General features: G+C 42.6%; 1 protein-coding gene across 3 annotated transcripts; it reads right to left on the bottom strand.

Moving 5' to 3' along the window:
* Window positions 1-476: 476 nt before the first annotated feature.
* On the bottom strand, window positions 477-22,831 carry ccdc93 (CCC complex scaffolding subunit CCDC93). 3 transcript variants are annotated; one of them, XM_085248503.1, is made up of 24 exons: window positions 22,692-22,831; window positions 22,060-22,173; window positions 19,774-19,868; window positions 19,407-19,518; window positions 18,897-18,995; window positions 17,906-17,962; window positions 17,676-17,776; window positions 16,676-16,705; window positions 16,275-16,311; window positions 16,047-16,145; window positions 15,321-15,371; window positions 15,024-15,110; window positions 14,620-14,733; window positions 14,398-14,460; window positions 13,488-13,561; window positions 9,990-10,071; window positions 9,825-9,899; window positions 9,622-9,693; window positions 5,425-5,533; window positions 5,226-5,308; window positions 5,014-5,051; window positions 4,805-4,889; window positions 4,433-4,546; window positions 477-1,096 (listed from the first exon to the last, which is right to left on the bottom strand). In XM_085248503.1, the coding sequence occupies exons 1-24, from the start codon at window positions 22,776-22,778 to the stop codon at window positions 1,040-1,042; spliced, it is 1,935 nt and encodes a 644-aa protein (XP_085104629.1). In that variant the 5' UTR covers window positions 22,779-22,831; the 3' UTR covers window positions 477-1,039. The 3 variants fall into 3 exon arrangements, with proteins under 3 accessions (XP_085104629.1, XP_085104630.1, XP_085104631.1); XM_085248504.1 differs by lacking the exon at window positions 16,676-16,705; XM_085248505.1 differs by lacking the exons at window positions 22,060-22,173; window positions 22,692-22,831 and having other exon boundaries at window positions 19,407-19,481; window positions 19,774-19,870.
* Window positions 22,832-22,835: the final 4 nt, after the last annotated feature.

Below are 22,835 nucleotides of genomic sequence, written 5' to 3'. Positions count from 1 at the left end.
ATGCTACAGTTCTAATGAAATTTTAAACGAATATCCTCATATGTGGCTCTCATTTTTCTTAGAAACAAAAAATAGGTAAAAAAAAATAATCTGCTAATTCTTTGTTTTTACACTCATCAGGTCCCAATCAGCCCAGATATCAAAGAGAAATTAAAAATGCATGCCGTGGAAGAGTTCGGGTCTCAGGAGATTAAGGTTATCTGCTATAAAAAGCCAGACCAGGAAAATCTCCTTAATGTTTTTCTGTTTTATCATCAGTTACTTTGACACAAAGGCTGCGACGCTTACACCTCTAATGAAGTCTCACAAGTGTCAGTACTGATAAATGATCAGAATTACATTTCTGACTGTCTGAGGCAAAACTGAATCGAATTGAATCGAATCAGGACCTTGTGAATTGGAATTGAATCAGTTATAGAAATCAGTAACGATACCCAGCACTAGTTATCCTATCTGAGATGAGACAGACCACAGAGTTTGCTGTTTGTATAAGCAATTCTTTATTCATTAAATACTGCATCCATGGTGATTGGATGGTACATGGAAGACAATCTTCAGAGGCATGTAAATACACCAGGAAACTCTCCAACACAAAACCATCATTATTACAGGTTATGGGATTCTCTTCACTGTTGCAGCCTGAACTCATGATCATCATAAAGACGTACGTATAGTTCACAGTCAGTGCAGTGCGGGGAGTTAGTAAAAGTTGCCCAGTATTATTAAACACAATGTCATGACTTGCAAGACTGTTGTGGAGCTCTGGTTAAGTTTTTTATTGTTATGTTCACCATGAAATGTAAAACATTAGGTAGAACTGGCTGATCGTGGTCTTAATTAGTGACACTATGATGTTACAGAAGGTGTGATTAAAACAATGATTTGCATTTACGTCGTCCAGTCTGCTGCATCTGGCACATGTGAAGAACACAGTTCATGTCCAGGATTTTATATGAAAGTCATCCAAGTAATTCGATTAGTAACTGGTTTGCATCATATTTATTACTTAGAATGAGACACACCAACAGAAGGGTCGGAGCTAAGAGGCTCCTTTAGCTCTCAGTTTAGACAGCAGCATCTCATTCTTCCGACACTCCTAGTGGGGAAAAAAGTTATTATTGTTACATGATCATTACACTCAGAGGGTCATTGTTGAAAATTATTATAGCACATTTCCTGAAATACAGATTATGGACCTCAACAGCAGAAAGTAACAAGCCTTTATTTAAGGCAGACCTATAGTAGAAACTAGGATGCAATGATCATTTTTCAGTATAAAGCCTAATCTCAATCCACTCAATCGTGACCTGTGATTTACTGCAAAGCATTTTTAATTCTGAGGCGACTCTTTAATCAAAAAGACAGCTCAAATCAAATCTGCAAATCTTGTTGATTAAAGCATTTTTTTTATTAGAGTGGGTTGATATTGGCTGATGTTAGCTATGATCTATAGGTATCGACAGTTATTATGGGAAATACACAGGAAAAAACAAAGATATATATACACATAAAAAAACCACCACCACCAACAACACACACAAAAACGAGACCTGGGAGAAACACCTTTTAACAATGTTATTTGATGGCACTGCACAGTTTGTCCACTAGATGGCACTCTTCAACTCTGTGTTTGGAAAGCTACAACCGCAGACACCCAATTCAAACACTGGGAGGCATAAACAAGTAATCTGATGACATTATCTATATTTAACATTCATATTAAAACTTCATTCTACTCCTTTTTCAGCATGCACATTGTAGCTATAGAGACACATGAAAACTTGAAGTTTTTTCTTCTTTTCTCTTGTTATTTCAGTTATATTTGCATGTTTGAATAGAACATGGGTAAGATTTACACTCCCACTTTTTCATATTTAACTGTGTTTGCTGAAACAAAAGTGTTGCTTTATTGACTGCAAACTATACAGCACACAAGTCATGTAATTTATTTGGTTAATTTGTTTTAATATATTATGACACACTGTTTTCTAAATGGTGGTGTGCACATTTGTTTCACATTGTCTTGTGATCGATTTGCATAATTTGCAGTGAATATTTTTTCTGTTTTCTTGAATTATCAGACTGCTTTTTTCATTCTTTCCTGGTTTAAGCTAAAGAGAAGGCTGAGGATGGCGCTGGTTTAAGTGCAGAAGCCCACCAAACAGCTGACTAATCAGCTGATCTACTCCATGGCAGGACTGCCAAGGACAGACTCACAGCCTGAGTTGAAGAGGTATAGCTTGTTACCAGAGAGACAGAAGGCAGGAGAATAAACCAGCTGTGCTCTACTAAACCATCTGAGGTATACCCTGTCATGATTCATGCCTACTGTCTCGCACCACAAATGAACCAGCTGCTAATGGATGCGACACACAAAGAACAGCTAACTGAAGGCCGGACATTCCCGAGTCCCATGGATCCCCAGAGGAGACTGGTCCCATCCAACTACCAAATATGTTTTCTCACTACCACATTGAGGCTCCCGTCAGGCATCATAGTGGCTAAGGTGAACAGGCTTATGGCTCGATACATGAGTGGAGCCACAGAAAGGAATTAGCAGGAGCACCACCGGAGGGGCGAAGCACCACCAACTGGTGGACAGAAGAGTCACTCAACAGTGCAAGACCAGACCTACCTGTGGGCTAAGCCTATGACTCAGTGCCGCACACATGGATCCATGAATGCCTAGAACTACAAAAGATCAACAGGACCCTAAGAGCCTCCGTTAGGAACTCCATGGGGATGTGGCGAACATCACTACAGGCCAGCTTCAAGCCAATAGGATGAGTCACTATCAAGAGCAGGATTTACCAAGGAAATGCTCTGTTCCCACTGCTGTTCTGCATAGTCCTGAACCCCTGGACTGGAATGGACCAATGCCAACCACCTCCTCTACATGGATGACATCAAGCTGTATGCCAGGACAAGACATCGATTTACTGATCTACACCAACGGCACTGGAATGTCTTTCAGGCTGGAGAAGTGTAGTTGGATGGTAACTACTACTTAGTAGTCAGAACTGAGGGGATTGCAGACAAGTACTTGGTAATCCCACGGGCAAATGGGAGCCACAAAGAGGCTCCAACCACCAAATACCTGCACACAGTAAAAAGCAAGTCCACAGGACTCAGCTGAATGGAAAGAACAAGATGGACCTCAGGTCCTCACTCTGAAAAGGGTGGAGTGCCCATTCTGGGTCAGGGACGGGAATGGGAAGTATCTAGGGGTCTTATTCACAAGTGAGGGGAGGGGGGAGTGGGAGATCAACAGACAGGTCAATAAGCGGTAACCTGTCAGTCACGGTGAAGAGAAAACTGAGCGAAAAAGCCAAACTTTCGATTTACCGGTCAATCTACGTCCCCACCCTCACCCTGAAAGAACAAGATCATGGATGAAGTGGTGTAAATGAGCTTTCTCTGAAAGTTGGCTGGCCTCTCCCTTAGAGACAGGGTAAGGATTTTAGACGCTGGATTATCTCTCTCGGCTGGCCGAGCTGGAGGAGGAGGCTGAGGAGGGGGAGGTCTGCTGCGCCCACGACCAGGCAGCAGAAGAAGATGGATGAATGGAAATTCACAGCACTTAGAGCTATAACTCTGAACCTGTTTTCTTCAATTAGTAACAGTAATGTTGTCTTTACCTTACAATATAAAGCGCTTTGAGGCGACTTGTTCAGATGTGACAATATATTCTATAAAAATTAAATTGAATTATTGACCTGTTTTATAGTAAAGTTTCGGTAGCTTCTCTGCATTGTGTTAGCACATGGCATTGAAGAAAATGATAGTAATTCTAATTTCTTTCTTATATTTAAATGTTGTATCGTTACAGCACATTCAGATAGAAATCTGCTAAGAATTTTTGTTTTGTATTTCAACCCTGTAAGCTGAAAGATCTAGAGGTGGTCAGGAGAGAGGATGTTCAGGGACTTATTTTAAATGCTTCTATGTCTTAAATCAGGACAATCGATAAAATAATGAGTGGGTTAATTTGAGAGAAGATGACTGAGTGAATAACTTTCTGTTGAATGTAGCTTTCCAAACTGAGATTGGGAGAAACTCGGGCATGACTGCGAATGACCTCACATCATTCTGAGGTCATTTTTCAATAAAACACCAAACTATGAAACATTTGTCAACAAACACTAACTGTTCACTTTTGTAGGCACATCCATTTATCACTAACGCTGTCTAACACGGCAGTCGTTGGTTGTGACACTTTTGATTTTTTTGCTTCACAGCCATTCTGAAGGCTACAGTTTGTATCTTCCAACACGATTAGGTGTTATGTTTTGTGAAACCCATCTTTATCCCTAAGAATAATAGCTCACTATACCTTACTGAATAGCATTCATCTTTCATTGTAATGGTATGCTCTAACTGTAAATGCCCTCTCAGAAACAGCCAGCAGCACTTAAGCACATGCTTTTCTTACCTCTTTAAAGTCCTTGACAGTTTTGAAATACAGCCTCTGCTTGTCAAGGAGCTCCAGGTACTCATCATTCAGCTGATCTCGCCTCATCTTGTTCTCCTGCTTCTTTTTCTCCATCTGAAAAAGCAGAGAAACACATGCCGTACCAGTACTGCGGGAGTCTGTCTCGAAACAGGACAAACTTTGCATCATTAGGCTGTGACATGAGGGTCCATATACCCTGAGCTCATTATCTTATCTGTAGTCAGCATTATCAAAAACATTTTTGTGTGTTCCTGATACTGACCACTAAATCTGTAATTTGGTTCCATCCCTATAACGCACGTTTATAAAGAGAAGAGCAGCAGAATTCCCCTTTTACAGAAAGACTTGTACCTTGATGCGATTCTGTTTGATTCCCTCGACTATCTGCTCCATCTGTTTGAGGAACTGCTCTTTGGCAGCTGAAGACGACATGGCTCTGAACAAGAGTAGAGGACGTTAGCACTGTTTCACTGCAATGAGCTAAGAAACGTACTGATAGAAAACTATTCACTGGAACAACATCAGTGTTAGACGTGACAAATGAGCAGAATTATACTTACTGTTGGAAGTTGTCATGAATAGAATTCAAGAGGTTCACCTACAGAAATTAAAATTTTGTTATGAATAGCATTAAGTACGAGTCTATTTGTGACACTTACCAAGGTGTTTAATCAGTCACATGTCTCAAGTGAAACAAAAGCCAAATGCTATCAGAAATTTTACTGGCAATCATTGCGCACCCTGCTGACAGGGGTCTGCTGTGGTTACTTACCTCCTTCTCAAGATAGACTTTCTTATCATCCAGTGTATTATACAGAGTGAAGAATTGCTTAGTCTCTTTGTGAGTAGCAGAAACTGAAAGGCACAAAAAGAACAAGCATTTCTTTATAACTCCTGATTTTTATGGGGTTCATTTGTGACCTGCACACAGCAACAACACTGGTCAAAGCAGATGAACAGGAGGAAATTACCTTGACTGTAGAGTTCAATGAACCTCTTCTGATACTGTGTCAGCTCAGCTCGGCTTGGCACCTCATCAATCTTCCTCTGCAAGATGGCAATCTCTCGGTTCCTGCGAGCCTGTGAAGAGTGAAGCGATATATACATATATGAATGAGTGAATACGTTCCTGATGTAGTTATCACTTGGGCTTGCTACATCGATCACTAAACAAGACTTTTTGTCCACCACTAAATGCGGTTGGTTAGTGATCGCCAGTTTGTCCATCTGTAACTTGAAGTCTCCCCTGCTTCTAAAAACATTTGTGAATTCCAGCGTAGTACTATGATAGGATGCCACCTGTGCAACAAGTCCAGTCGTGATGTTTCCTTACTAATAAATATTCCACGGTCAACTATTGTTGGTTTATAACAAATATGAAGCCACTGGGAAGGACAGCAACGCAGCCAGGAAGTGGTAGGCCATGTAAAAGTCAAGAGCTTCGTGGAATGGGTTTCCACAGTCGAGCAGCTGCATCCAAGCCTTACATCAAGTGCAATACAAAGCCTCGGATGCAGCTGCTTGGTCATGGAAAACCATTCCATGGAGCTCTTGTCTAGGTTTGGGGGTTGCCAAGTGTAAAGTTTGGTGGAATGGGGGATTATGACGTGGGGTTATTTTTCAGGAGTTGAGCACATACCCTTAGCTCCAGTGAAAGGAGACTTTTTGGATAATTTCATTCTCCTAACTTTGTGGGAAAAGTTTGGGAGAATGCCCCACATGCCATCCCAGCCTACCTTCAAGTTTGCGCGAAAAATATATGAGTGAAGCCTTACAGACTCAGCTGTTGCCCGGATTAACAAGGTATGTGTCCGTTATTGAGGAACCAGTATTGAGAAGTGGGCTAATGGAGCAAGAAGGCACAAGGGATGAGAATAGGGAGCTGGTGGTATATTAATATGCAAGTAATTCTTGTGGAAGGGGTTACATGAAGAGCATGTAGCACCTATGGATTTTCTGACACCCAAAATCTAGACTAAAAGTAAACAACTACTAGGTCAGGGTTCTAAGGAGCTTGGAACGAAAAGCGTCTGGACTTCTTTAAGTTGCTTGAAGACGTTTCACCTCTCATCCGAGAAGATTCTTCTGTTCCAGGGTCAAATGGTGGAGAGTCCCAGATTTAAGCTCTGTGGAAGTGTCCCCCCCGAGAGGGACAAAATGACCTCCTAATGATCCTCTACCTAATCACATGAGCCAAGGTGTGAAAGCGGGTGTGGTTCACAATCAGCCAGGGTTTCAGGTGAGCTCATTGGGAAACCTGGCCCCACCCTATCATGTGATTCATGTGATTTCCTGAGGTCAGATGGCCCAGGATGTGAGTGGGCGTTAAGGTGTCTGTGAAGGGATCTCAAAACTGGATTATAGATGGCAGACAGTTGGTGTCATAAGCCCCGCCCTCTGTTCAAAGATGGTCGCCCACAGTGGACATAGATGCTTCTTTCACTCCTCTTTCAAACCATCTGTCCTCTCTGTCCAAAATGTGAACATTGGCATCCTCGAAGAGTGACCTTTGACCTTTAGATGCAGATGGACTGCTGAGTCTTGTCCTGTGGAGGTGGCTCTTCTGTGTTGTGCCATGCGCTTGTGAAGTGGCTGTTTGGTCTCTCCAATGTAGAGGTCTGAGCATTCCTCGCTGCACTGTACAGCAAACACCACATTGTTAAGTCTGTGTTTTGGTGTTTTGTCTTTGGGATGAACCAGTTTGTGTCTGAGTGTGTTGCTGGGTCTGAACACCGGCTACATAGGGGATGACAATGTTGTTGCGTTTGTCTTTCTTTTCCTCCCTCGCTGGTGTCTGATCGTCTTTTCTGTGCCTCTTTGCTGACTTGATAAAAGGCCAATTAAGATAATCACATGTTTTAAGCGCTTCCCTGACATGTGTGTGTTCCTTCTTTGTCCCTTCAGGCAGTCAAAGAGGAGGTACTGGTCCATGTGTGTGGGCTTCTGGTAAACTTCAGTGTTGACGTTTCCATTCTCCTCAATGTGCACAGCACAGTCCAGGAATAGCAAACAGTCATCCTTTGTGCCTTCCCTGGTGAACTTGGTGTTTTTATCCACAGCATTGATGTGAGCAGTGAGGGATTCTACTTCGTGGGTTTTGATTTTGACCCAGGTGTCGTCTACATATCTGTACCAGTGGCTGGGTACTCTCCCTTTAAAAGAGCCAAGAGTCTTTCTCTCTACTTCCTCCATGGAAAGGTTGGCTACAATAGGTGACACCGGGGAGCCCATGGCACAGCCATGTTTTTGCCTGTTGGTCAGGGTTCCAACATCTGGAATAAGCATCTGCAATCACAACTAGAGATGAGGTCCAACACAATTCTTGCTGCAAGTAGGAGCCAGTACCTCAGGTGAGGGGGGAGATATCATCATCCCCACCCTCTGAGATTAGGTACCAAGCACTAAGAACAACTAGTGCATTGAAGACATTGAGTGCAAGAGAAGCGGACCTAAAAAAAAGAGGATCATAACTAAGCTGGAAACCTGGACCATCCATAGCCAAATACCAAGACTACGTGACATACACTCTGGAGGTCTACCAGAAGATGTGAATGAAGGATTATGGACAATCCTTGATGTGACGATCACTGAAACAAACCTGACACCATGGCAGCAGTGATAACTGAGGCGATCGGCTCTAAGATGAACAGCCACAAGGAGCAGTACCCTCCACGGAGAAAGAGATTAGAGGCCAAGATCAAGGCAGCACAGATGGAAATCAGTCAACTATTGGAGCTGCACAAAGGTGTGAAAACAAGTACAGCAAGCTGTCCATTCCCGAGGCCTTGGAAACAGCCAAGCAAAGACTCACAGCCTTGGCTTGCCGTCGAAGAGACCACAGAGATAGAAGCCAGGGAGATAAACCAGATGTTCTCCAGTGAACCATCCAAGGTGTATTCTCAAGGAACAGCCCCAACAAAGCTGCTAATAGATGAGACACACTGAGAATGGCTAACTGAAGGCAGGACAGTCCTGATCCCCAAGGATCCCCCCCAGAAAGGACTGGTTTCAGCACAACATGGAAGCTCCTGTCAGGTGTTATAGCGGCTAAGATGAATGGGCAATAGATAAGTGGGGCCCAGAAACACCAGAGGGGCAAAATAGCAGCTACTTAGAAAGCCTTACCAAGTTTTATCAGAATTCATTCAAACCTTTTTGAGCTAGCGTGTTTACAAACAGACTGATTACACAGACGCATGCAGACACTACCAAAAACATGACGTCCTTGGTGGAGGTACAGGAGATAAAGAAACAGCTTCTCGGAGTTCCCCGTCCCGGTCCTGGGGCCAATTTACTTTTCATCATAAAAAACATCCTTTTTACTCAACTGCAGAATATCACGAAGAGATAGGTTTGACTCAGGGACTTGTGTAGGTAACTACCCAAGTGCTTGCTCAAGGGGGTCATTTGATTGTTGGGATATACTCATTATTATTGTAGGGTTACAATATATAGTGTCACAGACATGGGGGACAACACCCCTTTCCTACTGGTAGAAAAATGCACCACTGTCAACCAATCAAAATATGATGTGGCAACACATGGAATTTGGCTGCTTAGGAAGAGGGGAAAGATTTGGGAGTGACAGCGGTGAAAGAGAGCGAGAGCAATAGCGAGTTTTGTAATGTGAGAGATTTTAATCAGCTTTTCTGCCTCGGTTATCCCCTCAAAACTGAGTCTTCTCCCAAACCAACAAAACACAAACCAAAAATCAGCAAACATAACTCACAAAGAAAGAACAATATAGAAGTGTACCAAAGACTAAAAAGAGTCCATGGTTTAATAACTGGTTAGCAAACTGATTTACTCTTTACCAGGAGGTTTGTGTTAGTTTAGATCACTGGTTCTCAAAGTGTGGGGGCGCAGAGTTCTGACAGGTGGGGCGCAGGTTACCTGGCAGGAAAGTCACGTGGAACTAATGTTTAACATCGGAATCACTTTTACGGGAGAACAAAGAAATTCGCGGCATGCAGGATAATAACATGCGCAACCGCTGCAGCTGTGTGTGTTAGTCGACAGCCGCAGTAAAGAGGTGTACAAAAATTGCAAACACGTGGTCGGGTCTGTCGCGCATCGTTTACAGCGGTGCTGAAACCCAGGATTGGGGCGCGAGAGACCCGACCACCTGTTCGACTTACAGTTGTTAGGGTGGTTTAAGAAGTAGTTACCATGAGCAGGCGGATCTTCTGTAGCTTCTCTCTCCCTGTGTTGTACTGTTTGTCAATCAGCTGGTCCCTCTCCTAAGGAAAGAGAAAGTGCTGTAAATCAAATCTGAGTGGAAAGCTCAAGTTAACTTTCACCTACTCACAATCTAGGAACGGCAACAATGACTTTATACTGTAAGAGACGACAGCCAGCGTATGATATGTACCTTCTCTTCCTCTGTATCCTGTCCTGATGCAGACTTTAGCTCCTGAATGTTCCTCTGCAGACGAGCCATCTCTTCCTGCATACAGAGCTCAGGCATTAAGAGGAAGAAATGGTGCTAGTGACCATCAGCAGGATACACAGTGACAGTGATTGCATCGATGCTCACTCTGCAGTGTGTGCGGAACTCCTGCTCCTGCTGCTTCAGGTTCTCGTTCATCGTCACCAGAGCCCTCAGCTTATCGAGCAGCCTGTTCAACAAAGAAACATTTGATCAGAAAGTCACCGACTCATGAAAGGAGACACATTTTGTCACTGCCAGTAACCTCATGTGTTTTAGTACAATTGTCACTAAAACTTCCACAGTCGATTCAAACTCTAGCATTAAATATAAGCTGGTTGAGGCAGAAACAATATGGACTTAATTCTGATCAGAGTCTGGAGAAGGAATAGTTTATTCTTCATACAAATGGAGCAGCAGGGAGTACATACTGGACATGGGGTGTCTGTGTTTGTGGTGTGCTAACAGAGAAGACAGCAGCATGTGTTAGTTAGTAATGTAAACTAGGGCTGCTTGATTATGGCAAAAATGATAATCACGATTATTTTCACTGAAATTGAGATCACGATTATTTGACGATATTTATTTAACCCTTTAAGACCTACTATAGAACCAAGTCCACCAGAGCTTATATTATTTTTATTTATTTTTTGTACATGCTGTAGTGCCATTTGTGGGAGCATTTCAAGTTGCTATACATCAATACAACTGTTATAGCCCATATTTTAATAATATGTATGCATTAAGTCCATAGTAATTACATAAATTGCAAAAAAGTGCAATAAACTACAAAAAAAATTGAAAATCGCTTTTGTTTTGTTTACATATATTTCTACTTGGAGAAATTTAAGAGGTTTATCCCTCAAAACTTTAAATACAATAAAGTTGCAAAAAATAGTTTACAACAACAGGAAATTTATTTTGAGTGTCTTCATAGTTTTATTTTGGAGATACAGCAATTTTTATATACTGCAGGAAAAACAAAAAACAATCCTATGATGCAAATTTGCAAAGAAAACAGCAGGTGCATCATTTCACTGTGGGAAGTGTTACGAACAGCTGATCGGATCGGCAAAGCGTGTTTCTGGAATATTATGTTTTTGTTCCTGCAAGCGCTTTTTATGCAATTTTTGCAAAGCTATATGTGGAAGGAAACCGTGACCGAGGACAAGCTGATGGCATCAGATGTAAGTACAACTCCTCCGGTTTCATATGCAAAACAAATTATTGCGCTAGCTTACACGGTTCAGGTTCTACAGGGATTTAACAATAGTTACGCAAAACGGAGCGTGCTGCTCTGACCGGCTTTAAAGGGTTAACAATGACTTTAAAAAAATAATGTAAAATGGTGTGCAACACCACTGAAGTTTTTTTTTTTTTTTTTTTTAACTCTTTTCAACCAACGGCAGTCACTCTCCAAATAACTTCTGCTTAGCTTTCCGAGCTTCCCTCGGGTCCTCTTAATCAGCGGTCTCCAACCTTTTTTGCGCCACGGACGGTTTATGCCCGACAATATTTTCACGGACCGGCCTTTAAGGTGTCGCGGATAAATGAGGGAGGGGCTAATAATCGGCTCAGTCATTTTTAATGATCGTTGAAAGCCCAGATCGTAATCGTGATTAAAATTCGATTAATTGAGCAGCCCTAATGTAAACCAGTTAATAACACATTCAAACAGACTCATCAGGCAACACAAGAACAACCATGAGACTGCTTACTGAGCAGCACACGGATGCTTCCCACCACATGGACTGCAAAAGTACAAATGAGCAGGTCTATTAACAGGAAATAAACCTATTATTACTCAAAGCTGCTTCATAGATGCACAGAGGGCAAAGTCCAGTGTCGGGTAGGCCCAGAATCACGGGTTACATTTGCTGCTGCACTGCTGCAGCTGAACAGGCAGCCAGTCATTTGATTTTAAAGAACTTCTTCACCACAAGATGTGACTGCTGTTGTTTACACTGGACTTTCAACACTGAGGAGACGTCTTCATATATCATAGCATGTGCTGCTATAATGATATTAGACATCATTTTGGTGGTGGTCAGAGGGCCCGGTGGCGCCAGTGTCCGGCAGCCTCGCCTCTGTCAGTGCGCCCCAGGGCAGCTGTGGCTACAATGTAGCTGCCATCGCCAGTGTGTGAATGTGTGTGTGAATGGGTGAATGACTGAATGTAGTGTAAAGCGCTTTGGGGTCCTATGGACTAGAAAAGCGCTATACAAATGCAGGCCATTTACCATTTTGTGATAGAGGTGATTCATCTTTTACTTGTTTGTTCTAAAAATAAATAAATAAATAAAAAAACCCAAACAAACGACATTGGGCTGAGCTGACGGCGTGTTCGTTGAAGGTTCTTCGATCGTTAGTTGATTTTAGAACCTTGATGATAGTTTCAATGCAAACGAAGTGTGGCAATAAAAACAGAATAGCAAAAACGGAATAGGAAAAAATGATTGTTTTTTTATATTATTTTTCAGTAAATACTTTCTGTCAGTTTTTCCTGGATTTATCAGAGTGCAGAGCGTGAAAGGAGAGTCCAAAAAATAAAATACAGGAGGTTCACAGCAGGCAATTTACTGCATTTTAAAACGGTGCAATCCATGCATTATTAGTAAAACTGCTGGTAAGCCATCTACGCAATAGATTTTTTTACAAATAGTGTTATTAAAGTGTTTATTTATTCATCGTCAGGATTCAATCGGGTGCTGCACTTTCGGTTCATGCTCCAAAACCCTCGCATGTGGCAGAATTACAACAATTCAAAGACGAGCGGGCCGAACCCCCCCCAAACCACAGGAAGGGGGCAAAGACTTTGTCAACACCACTGTAGAGATCTACAAGAAGCTGCTCAAACCAGCTCTGCAGATTAAAGGGTCGAGCCCATTTTAGTACAGCAATCACACACTATGTTTGTCAATACAAAATGTGGCAAATCCACTTAGCCAAGAAAATGGATCGAACATCAGTTACAGAAACAATCGCCTTCAAAAAAGGGCCGTACAACAAAAACTGACCAACATCAGAGCAACATACATGCTGGCTTCCTGCAGAACTTTTCCTTCCCTAGCCAAACAGGAGTACCTCCCATCTCTACTGAAAGGGATTCTGGGAAATGCAGTCTTCTAAAGATAATATGTATTGAACGTTCTTTCTGGGCAGAAAATGAAATCCATAATTAGCAGCTCTCAGATAATCTGTTGCTGGCAATAAATCACTTACAAAATAACCCACAAAATGCTGTCATCAAACCACACAGAGTGCAGTAAAGTTACAACATAAAATGGCATATTATGGCAACAAGCCCATCAGTAGGTGCCCATCTATGTTTGACAGCACATTTTACCTTTATTTTTTATTCTAATGTGGAGCAGACAGTGTCCACATTACAAAGGTGCTGTGTAACTACCAGTACATTCAATTTTACTCCAACAAGAATATATACTAGGTGGGGAACTGGTTGATGTATTGTTAAAAAAAAGTGTATAAAAAATGTATATTCAAGATTTAGATTAGAAAACATTTCAACGCACATGTGTGTGAATATTTTGAGTTCGCAGTTCTTGAGAATAAAACGTTAGCAGATAACCGTTTTTGTTGACTCACCTCCTGTCAGCCTGCTCCTCCACTTCTTCCAAACACACCAACTCTTTCCCCAAAGTCTCTGACACCTTTGTAGCCTGCAAATTAAAGCTACTGATCAAAGCATCTGAATGGCTGATAGCTCCCTGAAATGTAAAACATATTACACTGGACATTTCACTGAACGTTTTAGCTCAGTTCTTTGCCAAACAGTTTTGACTAATTCTATTTCAATGTGAACAACTCTACATGTACATGCATGTGGAAGAGAAGGCGCATCCTGATGATGAGAGGATGAGATGATGGATGGCATCCCAGGGAGTCTCCTCCCAGATCTGGACCAGAGCTTCAGATGGACCAAAGAGGTCAGGCAAACGTGTGGCCCAGGCATTGGTACCAATATCCAGGTGCTGTTAATCGAATGTAGACCAACGGTCTTAAAAAAGCAAAAATGCTGCCCCTCAGTGGAAAGTGTTATGGTGTTATTATTACAAAAAAAAAAAAAAAGATTCCCAGAAGTGGACCCAGCTCAGACAAACTCCATAAATACTGGCAGCAGCAGCTGGTACCAGTACACCCATACACCAGTGCCATCAAAATCCTACGTCGCCTTGTTCTCAAGTCATCGCATTTGCAAGACTTTCAGAAAACTTGACCTCTGACATTTCTGATTCCCTGTCCTGTGGTGACAACAAAATAGGTCACTTCTTAAATGCAAAGGTGATTTTGTGTCCCAGCTCATTTTCTGAAACACTGTGTGTGTGTGTGTGTGTTAAACAATCACAGTGTAATATATCAGGTGTTGTTGTTCATTTGAAGGACCAGGTGTTTTTCTATCATTAAGAGGCTGCACTTTCATTTGTACCATGGTTGGAGGTAAACCAGTGGATCAGATCCATACTGGGCAGTGAAGTAAGCCTTGACCTGAGCTCACCTCCGTTAGTTTCCTCTTGTCCTCATCACAGCCCATCTTCACCTCTGCATGCTTGGCTTGCAGCTGTGGCCACAAAACAGATACAGTCAAAGCTCTGACACTATTACGACTGCCACAACCAAATCACTTCATGCTTTTGCTACATTAGGATCAAAAGTTTGCTTCACAGTTACCGAGACAGTTGAGGACGGCACATTCATTAAACCACAGTGACCTACACACCTCCCCCAGCTCTTTAGTCTTCTGCTGGATCTGTTTGTTGAGCGAGGCGACCACCCTGTGGTGCTGCTGCAGTGGGCCATAATGCTCATGCTCCTCTGAGGACAGCTCTAACTGCTGCAGGGACACAAGGAGGACACAACAGTCAGCAAAGCAATGCTCTTAGAAAGATGAAGATGTCTACCATTAGGTGACATTCTGGTTTGGATTCATGCTAACTGGTGATTTTTTCACTGCGTTTGATTAAGAAGAAAGTCCGAATGAACACTTTAAAAAGCTGCCAACACACAGCAGCATCTTATATACAGCTGGTGTTTAGGACAGAACTGTACTATAAGATCACCCTCTCTTTGACTAACACAGCAACTGCAGTCTAAACTTGGACCAGACAGTGTAGAGCTGCTTACCTTCTCGGCGTACTCAGAAGCAAACTGTTTGATCTCTTCAGACTGCAGCCCGACGAGCTGACCCACTGCACTTGCTGTCAGCTTCCCCTGAAAACACAGGCTCAGTCACTACCACAGTGCAGCGGTGAGGAAAGGCAACAGGAATCAAAGAAAACTCCATGCAATCAACAAGATTATTCAGTGACAGCTGAATATCAGAACAGCCACTATTTGGCTCCTTTACATACATTTATATGTTTGGGTTGTCCGGATGCAGAAATGTTCTGCTTCTCTGTGCCGTGTGTTTTATTTACATACCTCCTCTGTTGCCATGGCAGCCATGTTGGTCATCAACGTTTTAATTCGCATCTAGGAAGAAAATAAATGTCATTTATTTGTTGAACACAATATGGTCTTATTTTATTATTCCAGGCTTTTTAACAGACCGATGACACAGATCACAACAACCTGAGAGCTTCCACACGCTGGCTTTGAGTTTTTCCTATTCATTAGTGAGCTATAGATTTTTGTTGTACTTCTAAAATGGCAAAGCCCACACCAAACAGCATTATTTTAAGGCCCAGGAACAACAGGAAAATCAAGAACAAGAGCACGAGACAAAAGTTCAACCCAAATAACAGTAGACGAGCTCAGTTACTGTCTTATCAAGCTGCTTTTCATTCCAGCTAAAACTAAACTTGGCTCACTGTTAACAGTCCTGACAGTACACAAAAGTTATGATTCACTGTGAATCTCTGTGAGTTTCTGTGGGAGCTGATTGTGGTTCAAATGTGTACAGCTGAACTTTAAGTCTGTATTTACTCTGAGTTGTGGCACTGTTGCCTAGTACTTCCTTGGGTCTTTTTCTTACAGTATAAAGCACCTTCAGGTGACTTACTGTTGTGATTTTGTGCCACATAAATAAAACTGAAGTGAATTAAATGTTTAAACTGAAAGGCTTAGCGGATCATTTTTTGCCCTCTACTGTAAACGTGTGCCTAATTTGTCTTTCTGTATAAAATGCTCAGTAAATAAAGTTCTCACTTCCTCTACTGCCTGCAGGTCCTCTTCCTCTGACACGTCAACCACCCCATGAGATGCTGCCTGAGAGCCACCGGCCAGTGAAACCTTCCCCTCATCGACCTGAAAAGGGGCAAAAAGAAGAGAAGATGAAGAACGGAGCAAAATCCTTGCTGACCAGAGAGCAGCCGAACCTCCCTGCAGCTCTACCCACAGTGGAAGCAGCTACAGTCCAGGCCTTCAGGCGCCTACCTTGTCTTGTTTGCTCTGCTTGCTGAATCCATATCGCCTGGAAAAAACAAAACAAACAACGAGTATGAGATATGACTTCAGATTGGAATAAAGTTTACTCTTCTTTTTACCCCAAACCCCCAAAATTCATTTACATCATGCGATAAAAAAGTATCAGCACAAGAAAGCGCATGAATCCATCAGGTGGACAAACTACATGGTTCCTCGATCTGCAGTGTCTGTTTAACTAAAAAACATAAAATAAAATGCAGGAGTGCAGTGAAGCAGCACCACAGTCCATCATGCCAAAATAAGTGTGCACTGTTTGCATTCTCTGACAAACATGTTGAACCACAACACAGGGTGCTGTAAGCAGATGCTGCCCCCCCCCCCCCAGCTTCACACAGTTATACAGTACTTACAGCAAGAGCTCTGACATTCTAGTACAGAGGCTAGTACAGGGATGGATGAATGAAAAAAACAAAACAATATATCAGATGACACACTGAACATTGTCTAAGTTTAAATCTCAGGTTTTTAATTCTTGACTCGTTTCCTATAAACTAAGATCTACGCTGACACACTGAGAGGAATTAGACACAGAAGGTCAATTTGTGGCGCCCAGAGAAGGAACAGCCCAACGACTGATCCAGCCATAAAACCTCTGTATTCCTATGCATTTACTGACCACCTTATTAGGTGCACCTTGGTGGAGCGCTACCTGAAATCTACGTGGTACAGACTGAACGGTGTAAGAATGTTTACATTATGTAACTTCTGCAGATTTGTGACTTTTAACCTCATCACAATCAATCCTTCTAAAATAAGACATTGTAGTTCTCTTGCCTTTCTTCTGCTGCTTTCTAACACAACATTTAAGCAGGTAGATGGCTGAGTTCATCTGAAACTTTCACCATGTTATATGAAATGTAAAAACATCGGTGGCTGCCAGTCCTGCCCCTCAGCCTCGTAGGAGATGATGTACCATCAGTTTTCCATCGCTGCTCTTAGATAAACAGAAGGCGAGATGCAAAAGCCCTTTGCTGAGATTGGGTCAGTTTTAGATGCATTCAAGTTGTAATTGGGTGGTGTTTACTTAAAAAGAACAGTTTAACAGATATGTCCAATAAAGCGAGCAGCCAGTGCACATTTTAGTCCTATTATTACTATCCTGCTTGGTCTATAAACATCGGAAAATATGAACAAAGCCCAGCAGAGAGAAAAGCAACAACAAAACGAGGGCACCAACAGCCTTATAAGAATAAATGTTGATCTACAAATGGCTCCAAAGAGAAATGACAGAGAGATCTGACATAACTCAGCGCTTTCTATACAAATAAATGAGACAGACGTCTTACAGCCGCTTTGGCAAAAGATGGATTAACAGGGAAAGTGATGCACATCCCGGATGTGAAAGCTCACCTTCCATATTCCAACAGAGTGGAGTGGACCCTGGACTCCTCATCCAGCAGCTCCTCTGCATTCCTGTGCCTCCTGTACTTCCTCTGTGGTTTGTACACTTCCTAGAAAAGAACGAGGCTCATTCAAAAAAGCCCGGCAGTTATCTAAACAACAGACCTACGATTTGACTTTGCTGATTAAGCAGGTGCATTTCATTTTAGTGTATCGTTTGTATCGGCGTCGTCACTCACCAACACGTCCAGCACTGCCCTCACTGCTTTGTCTTTCCTCTGGACGAACTCTTTATCCTGTCACAGTACAGTGAACAGCACCTCTTACACACAGGACGTTTAATGACATGTGGCCGACCAACACTAAACACGTTTCTATGACTGCGAGGGTTGTGATACAGCGCTCATTAAAACTTGAATAACGTGTTAGACTTCTGACATGAACCCCATTCCTACAATGAGACACGAAGTCCCAACGTTACTTTCTTGCCTTCTTGTGATGTTTACCATGTTAATGCCTTTGTGTCTCATTACTTTCAGTTAGAGTGTGTACAATCATCACTACAAGCCCATAGATCTTCCTTCTTATCTTGATTACTCAATATTTTATTGCCTTATTTTTCTGTCTGACTTTGTATTTCATATATATCATGACTACTTTCTGTTTTCATAAACTCAGTCCAGTTAAAACAATCACACTTGAACGTAGGTCAAGATGTAATTAACCAGAGGAACTCCAGGTGGGCTTCTCTGGAAAATCTTTTGTAGTGTTACGCCTACCTGCCATTTATTATTTTTTGTTTGTTGAATACGAGAATAAGCCCAAGAAAGAGGAAGCAGGTGAGAGAAAGAGTAGAAAGGGGGAGGTTTGCTTTGGAGAGCAGAAACAAGAGAGAATGTGTGTGTGAAGGAGACAGGCATGAAGCAGATGTCTAAATACTCATTAGAATTAAAAACCTGGACTTGACCACCCAAAGAAATGGAAGCTGCACAGGAGAGACGAAGAGACTGCAAGCAGGGTGGAGAAGAGAGCGAGAAGGATGGCGGCAAGAGCCAATGGCACGGTTGACGGGACGGTAGTAAGACCTGTTGCCTGTGTGTACGGTATGGGGATAATGGCACTGAGCAGAGGTCATTAACAACTAAATTCTTTAAGTGATTTTATGAACTTTGTATACAAAGATGTGTCCAGTAAAGCTACGTCCTGGTCTTCATGCTGAATGTCTGTTACCTCTGGAAGGCTGTGGGACTTCTGGAACTGAGAAATGGAGTAGGCTCTCACATAATCTCCCATCTCTTCCCGCGTCTCTATGGCTCGCTTCACCAGCCACTGGCATAAAACAACACACAGCTCATCAAACACAAGGACGAACCAGCAGATACAGACTGACCATGTCCATGCTCCAGCTGGACCTGCTAGCTGTACTGGATCTGATGCCAGCAGCAGTCAAAGCTCATTAGCTAATACTAATGTTACTCACACGCTTCCAGGCGGCTATGAATACGTTCTTTAAAGACAAATCACAAACATCATGTCAGCGTTTTGAATTCTGTAAAGTATGAAACCCTGAAACTGTGATGACAGGAAAACGTCAGCACTGCATGTGGGTGTGTGAGGGTCCGCCTAGGGGAAACACTGCACACTTTAAGTAGACCACTTAACCTTTTCATTAGCACTTTCCTCAGGTGCATTAAGCACATTAATGCATCTGAGATTAGTTTGGCTGAATTCTCCGTGTACCTGTATGACCGGGAAAATGTGGATAAAATCCAACCCTTGGATCTGATGGGGTTCCAGGCGATGAGGACACTTCATCTTTGGTAAAACAGAAACAATTTTCTCTGTCAAGGATCTGCAACGAAACAGCCCTTGCCACTGTTAGAAAGAAACCAGTGTGAAACTGCAAAACCAAGACAAAGAAAAACACTTAAAAGGAAGGAAAAATGTAACCAAATATCTGATGACATTATCCATCTGAGCTGCTCCTAAGTTAGCAAAATCATTCATTTTTAACTGGATTCAAATGTGGCTCGTATGATGTGTCACTTTAAATTGATTTATCTGGACCAGTCTAGAGAAACTTGGAAAGAAATCAGCCAACACTCACATTTTTTGCCCAATAGTTGAGTTTTCTTGGAAAAGAAGATCCACGTCTATGTCAAAATTACAGGTGGTGATGCACCAGGTCATACCCCCAACCACCTGTAGAGGAGAACTGTGAGCTGAGGTTTTCTCAGTTAAATGCACAACAACAATAAATACTTCAGTTCACGGTAGAGGTGGTCTAGCTAATCCAACAGAGAGAAAAACCCTAAAACAAACCAAAGAAACCTGTAGTTTCTCTGCTTCCAACTCGACTTCTCTTCCTGTATCAGTACTGATGTGCTGGTATTGTCTGAATGGCGACACCCATCATTCAGGAGAATACTGCAGTGCCTACCTACACCTAAATGCTGAACATAAATAGAAGTGGCTTTCCCGCTGCCGGTGATATCATCAAACATGATGGCTTTACTGAGACCTTCATTCACAAGGCGTCACCACAGTAGGTCGCTCAGCAGATGCCCTTGCTGCAAACCCAAAGGGATTTGTTTCTCCTCTCGGAAATCAACCAGGGATCCTAAACTTGTTAAGCAAATATCTAAACAAGTACAGGATGGGATTAATGCTAAACACAGTTTTCAAATATCTGGAGTATGTTTTTATTCAGATTTTACTCCAACAGTTCTGACATAAAGGAATGATTCATATCTCTGCTGACTTGATGTTTCTGTGTTCATATAAGTGCCAGTCATCAGTTGCCAGGTTGCAGGGGCAGTAGCCTAAGCAGGCAACCCCAGACCTCCCTCTGCCCAGTCAGAAACACTGCTGCATTTCAGGCCAGCCAAGAAATATCATCTCTCCAGCATGTCTTTGGTGCACACCGAGGCCTGCTGCTGATAGGACAAGCCCAGAACATCTCACCCAGGAGGCATCCTTGTCAGATACGCGAACCACCTCAACTGGCTCCTCTCAGTGTCGAGGGGCAGCATAGCAGCTCAACTATGAGCCCCTCTCCTCACCGTAGCTCTAAGGGAGATACCCTTAGAAAGATAACTAGTTCCCCACAGCGTGATGCTGCATTACACATTTCACTGTAAAAGAACGGCTTCTTCTACAGCACTTTTCTACTCTGAGCACTCCAAGTGCTTTATGCAACTTCACTCACAGCAGAACTTTTTTCTATGCTTCTCCTACATACGTGCTTCTAACTAACATTCACACACATTCATACTCTGACATCACAGAGCAATTTGAGGTTAGTTTATTGCCTAAAGATATTTGGCATGCAGACTGGAGCAGACAGGGATCGAACTACCAACCTTCAGATTTGTGGGTGACCTGTGACTGTACAGGCCAAGTGATAAGGTTTTCCATCTGGCATGACGATTGGCATTCAGGCCAAAGAGTTCAATCTTTGATTCATCAGACCAGATCATTTTGTTTCTCATGGTCTGCGAGGTGTGTTTTGGCAAACACCAGGTGGGCTGTCGTGTGCCTGGCCACTCTACAGGTGTGATTGGTGGAATGCTGCTCAAATTGGTTTGTGCTCTGACATCTACTGTCAACTATGGGACCTTATATAGACAGGTGTGTGAATTTCCAAATCATGGACTGTCATCTAAATTCTCCAAAGGTAAAGTTGTAAATAATAATCTACATGTCATTTATTCATTTATCTTTAATACATTTGCAAGAATTTCAAGAAAACTTTATTTACTTTGTCGTTATGGGATATGGCGTGTAGAATTCTGAGGTGAAAATTAATTTAATACATTTTACAAACATATTTTCTACATGGGAGGTTGTATCTTGGGTCAAGGTTTTCAACAGGCTGCTTAGAGTCATTCTTTACCACCAGGTCAATGCACCAGTGATTATTACCCACAGATTACTCTTCCTTTCATATATCACATGGAGCCAGCTGTGGTGGTAGAGCTGATCAAGCCTGCAGCCCACATGCTAAAGTGTCTTTAACCAAGATAGGAGGGGGGGGGGGGGGTGTAGAGAGAGTGTGTGTCAATGTCAGAGAGTGCTCAGATAAACCGACTGGGTGAATGACAGCTGTCAGGAGGCACTTTGAATGCTCAGCTGAGTAGAATGATGCTACATCAGTACCAGTCCGTGTAGCCAGCAAGTGCTTGGTGGAGAAGTTTGTTTACTTTTTGGTCACACATCACCTCCTCACTGCCTTTATAGTCAGCTTGTACTCGGATGTGTGTTTAGCTCAATTAGTGAAACATTTTTTTGTTTCCACCTTCAGCAGGAACAAGTTGTATTAATCTGCTAAAACCAGTTGGGATGGAAGACGAGCAGAGAGGAAGAAAAGAGCAATCAGAAGTCCAGCGTATACCTTATCAAACGGTGACAATCCTTTAATCCGGGCTCGGAAGTATCCAGCTGCCAGCAGGAGCTCCAGGATCTCTGTCAGCTTCACGCTCTGCTCTTCATCCTCCCGGGTTTCCACCTGCAGGCCAGAAACACTTCATAGCTCACACATGGCTGAGGTCCTAATCCGTCTGCTCTCAGACCTTCACATTTACTCTTCCGTTTTTTGTTACTAAAATTACTACTAGCACGATTTTAAACGTTATTAACTCAATCCCAGAAGGTTGATTCTGTTCGTCTGGACGTAGCGTTTTCACTGGGACAAACGTTTCGTCACCCGTCCAGGTGACTTCTTCGGTCTCAGCTGACTGCAGGTTTCCTCGGTCTTATAAACAGTACTTTCGCACAGTGACTGAAACCAGCCCACTGAAGGAACAGCTGTGAGGTCAGTTTCTTGCTCATTAATCAACAGAAAAAAACTTTTTGGGATTTACTTGCGTGGATGGTTTAGCATGCATCAAAACGTTATTAATTCAACATTAACAAACTAGCTTCACCGTTAGCTTCAGTGTTAGCTTGTATCGATATGCGTCCGCAGTGTGACAGCTCAAGCCCATCATCACAGCAGTGTTGAAATCTGATGCAGCTACTTTGTACCTGGATGAGGTTGCCGTCTTGGTCATACTGAGCGCCTATTTTCGACCCGGTTCTTACTCTGTGGAAAACAGACGTAGCCACCGCCATGTTTAACTGCACTGTTGATGACAGTCACGTGACCGTAGCATATGACAGGAAATATTA

This window comes from Mchenga conophoros, linkage group LG16 (assembly GCF_057382185.1).
Source record: "Mchenga conophoros isolate Kocher_MC1m ecotype Shallow Benthic linkage group LG16, M_conophoros_male_GT1.1, whole genome shotgun sequence".
NCBI classification, from domain to species: domain Eukaryota; kingdom Metazoa; phylum Chordata; class Actinopteri; order Cichliformes; family Cichlidae; genus Mchenga; species Mchenga conophoros.
This window is presented reverse-complemented; position numbering and strand designations above follow the sequence as displayed.

Excerpts from the sequence above, each read along its gene's own strand:
- ccdc93 (XM_085248503.1), bottom strand. The coding sequence starts at position 22,778 with ATGGCGGTGGCTACGTCTGTTTTCCACAGAGTAAGAACCGGGTCGAAA. Across the intron at positions 13,562-14,397 it reads ACAAGAGGAAACTAACGGAG|GCTACAAAGGTGTCAGAGAC; the intron begins GTGAGCTCAGGT and ends TTTAATTTGCAG. Across the intron at positions 9,900-9,989 it reads AGTTCCGCACACACTGCAGA|GAAGAGATGGCTCGTCTGCA; the intron begins GTGAGCATCGAT and ends CTCTGTATGCAG.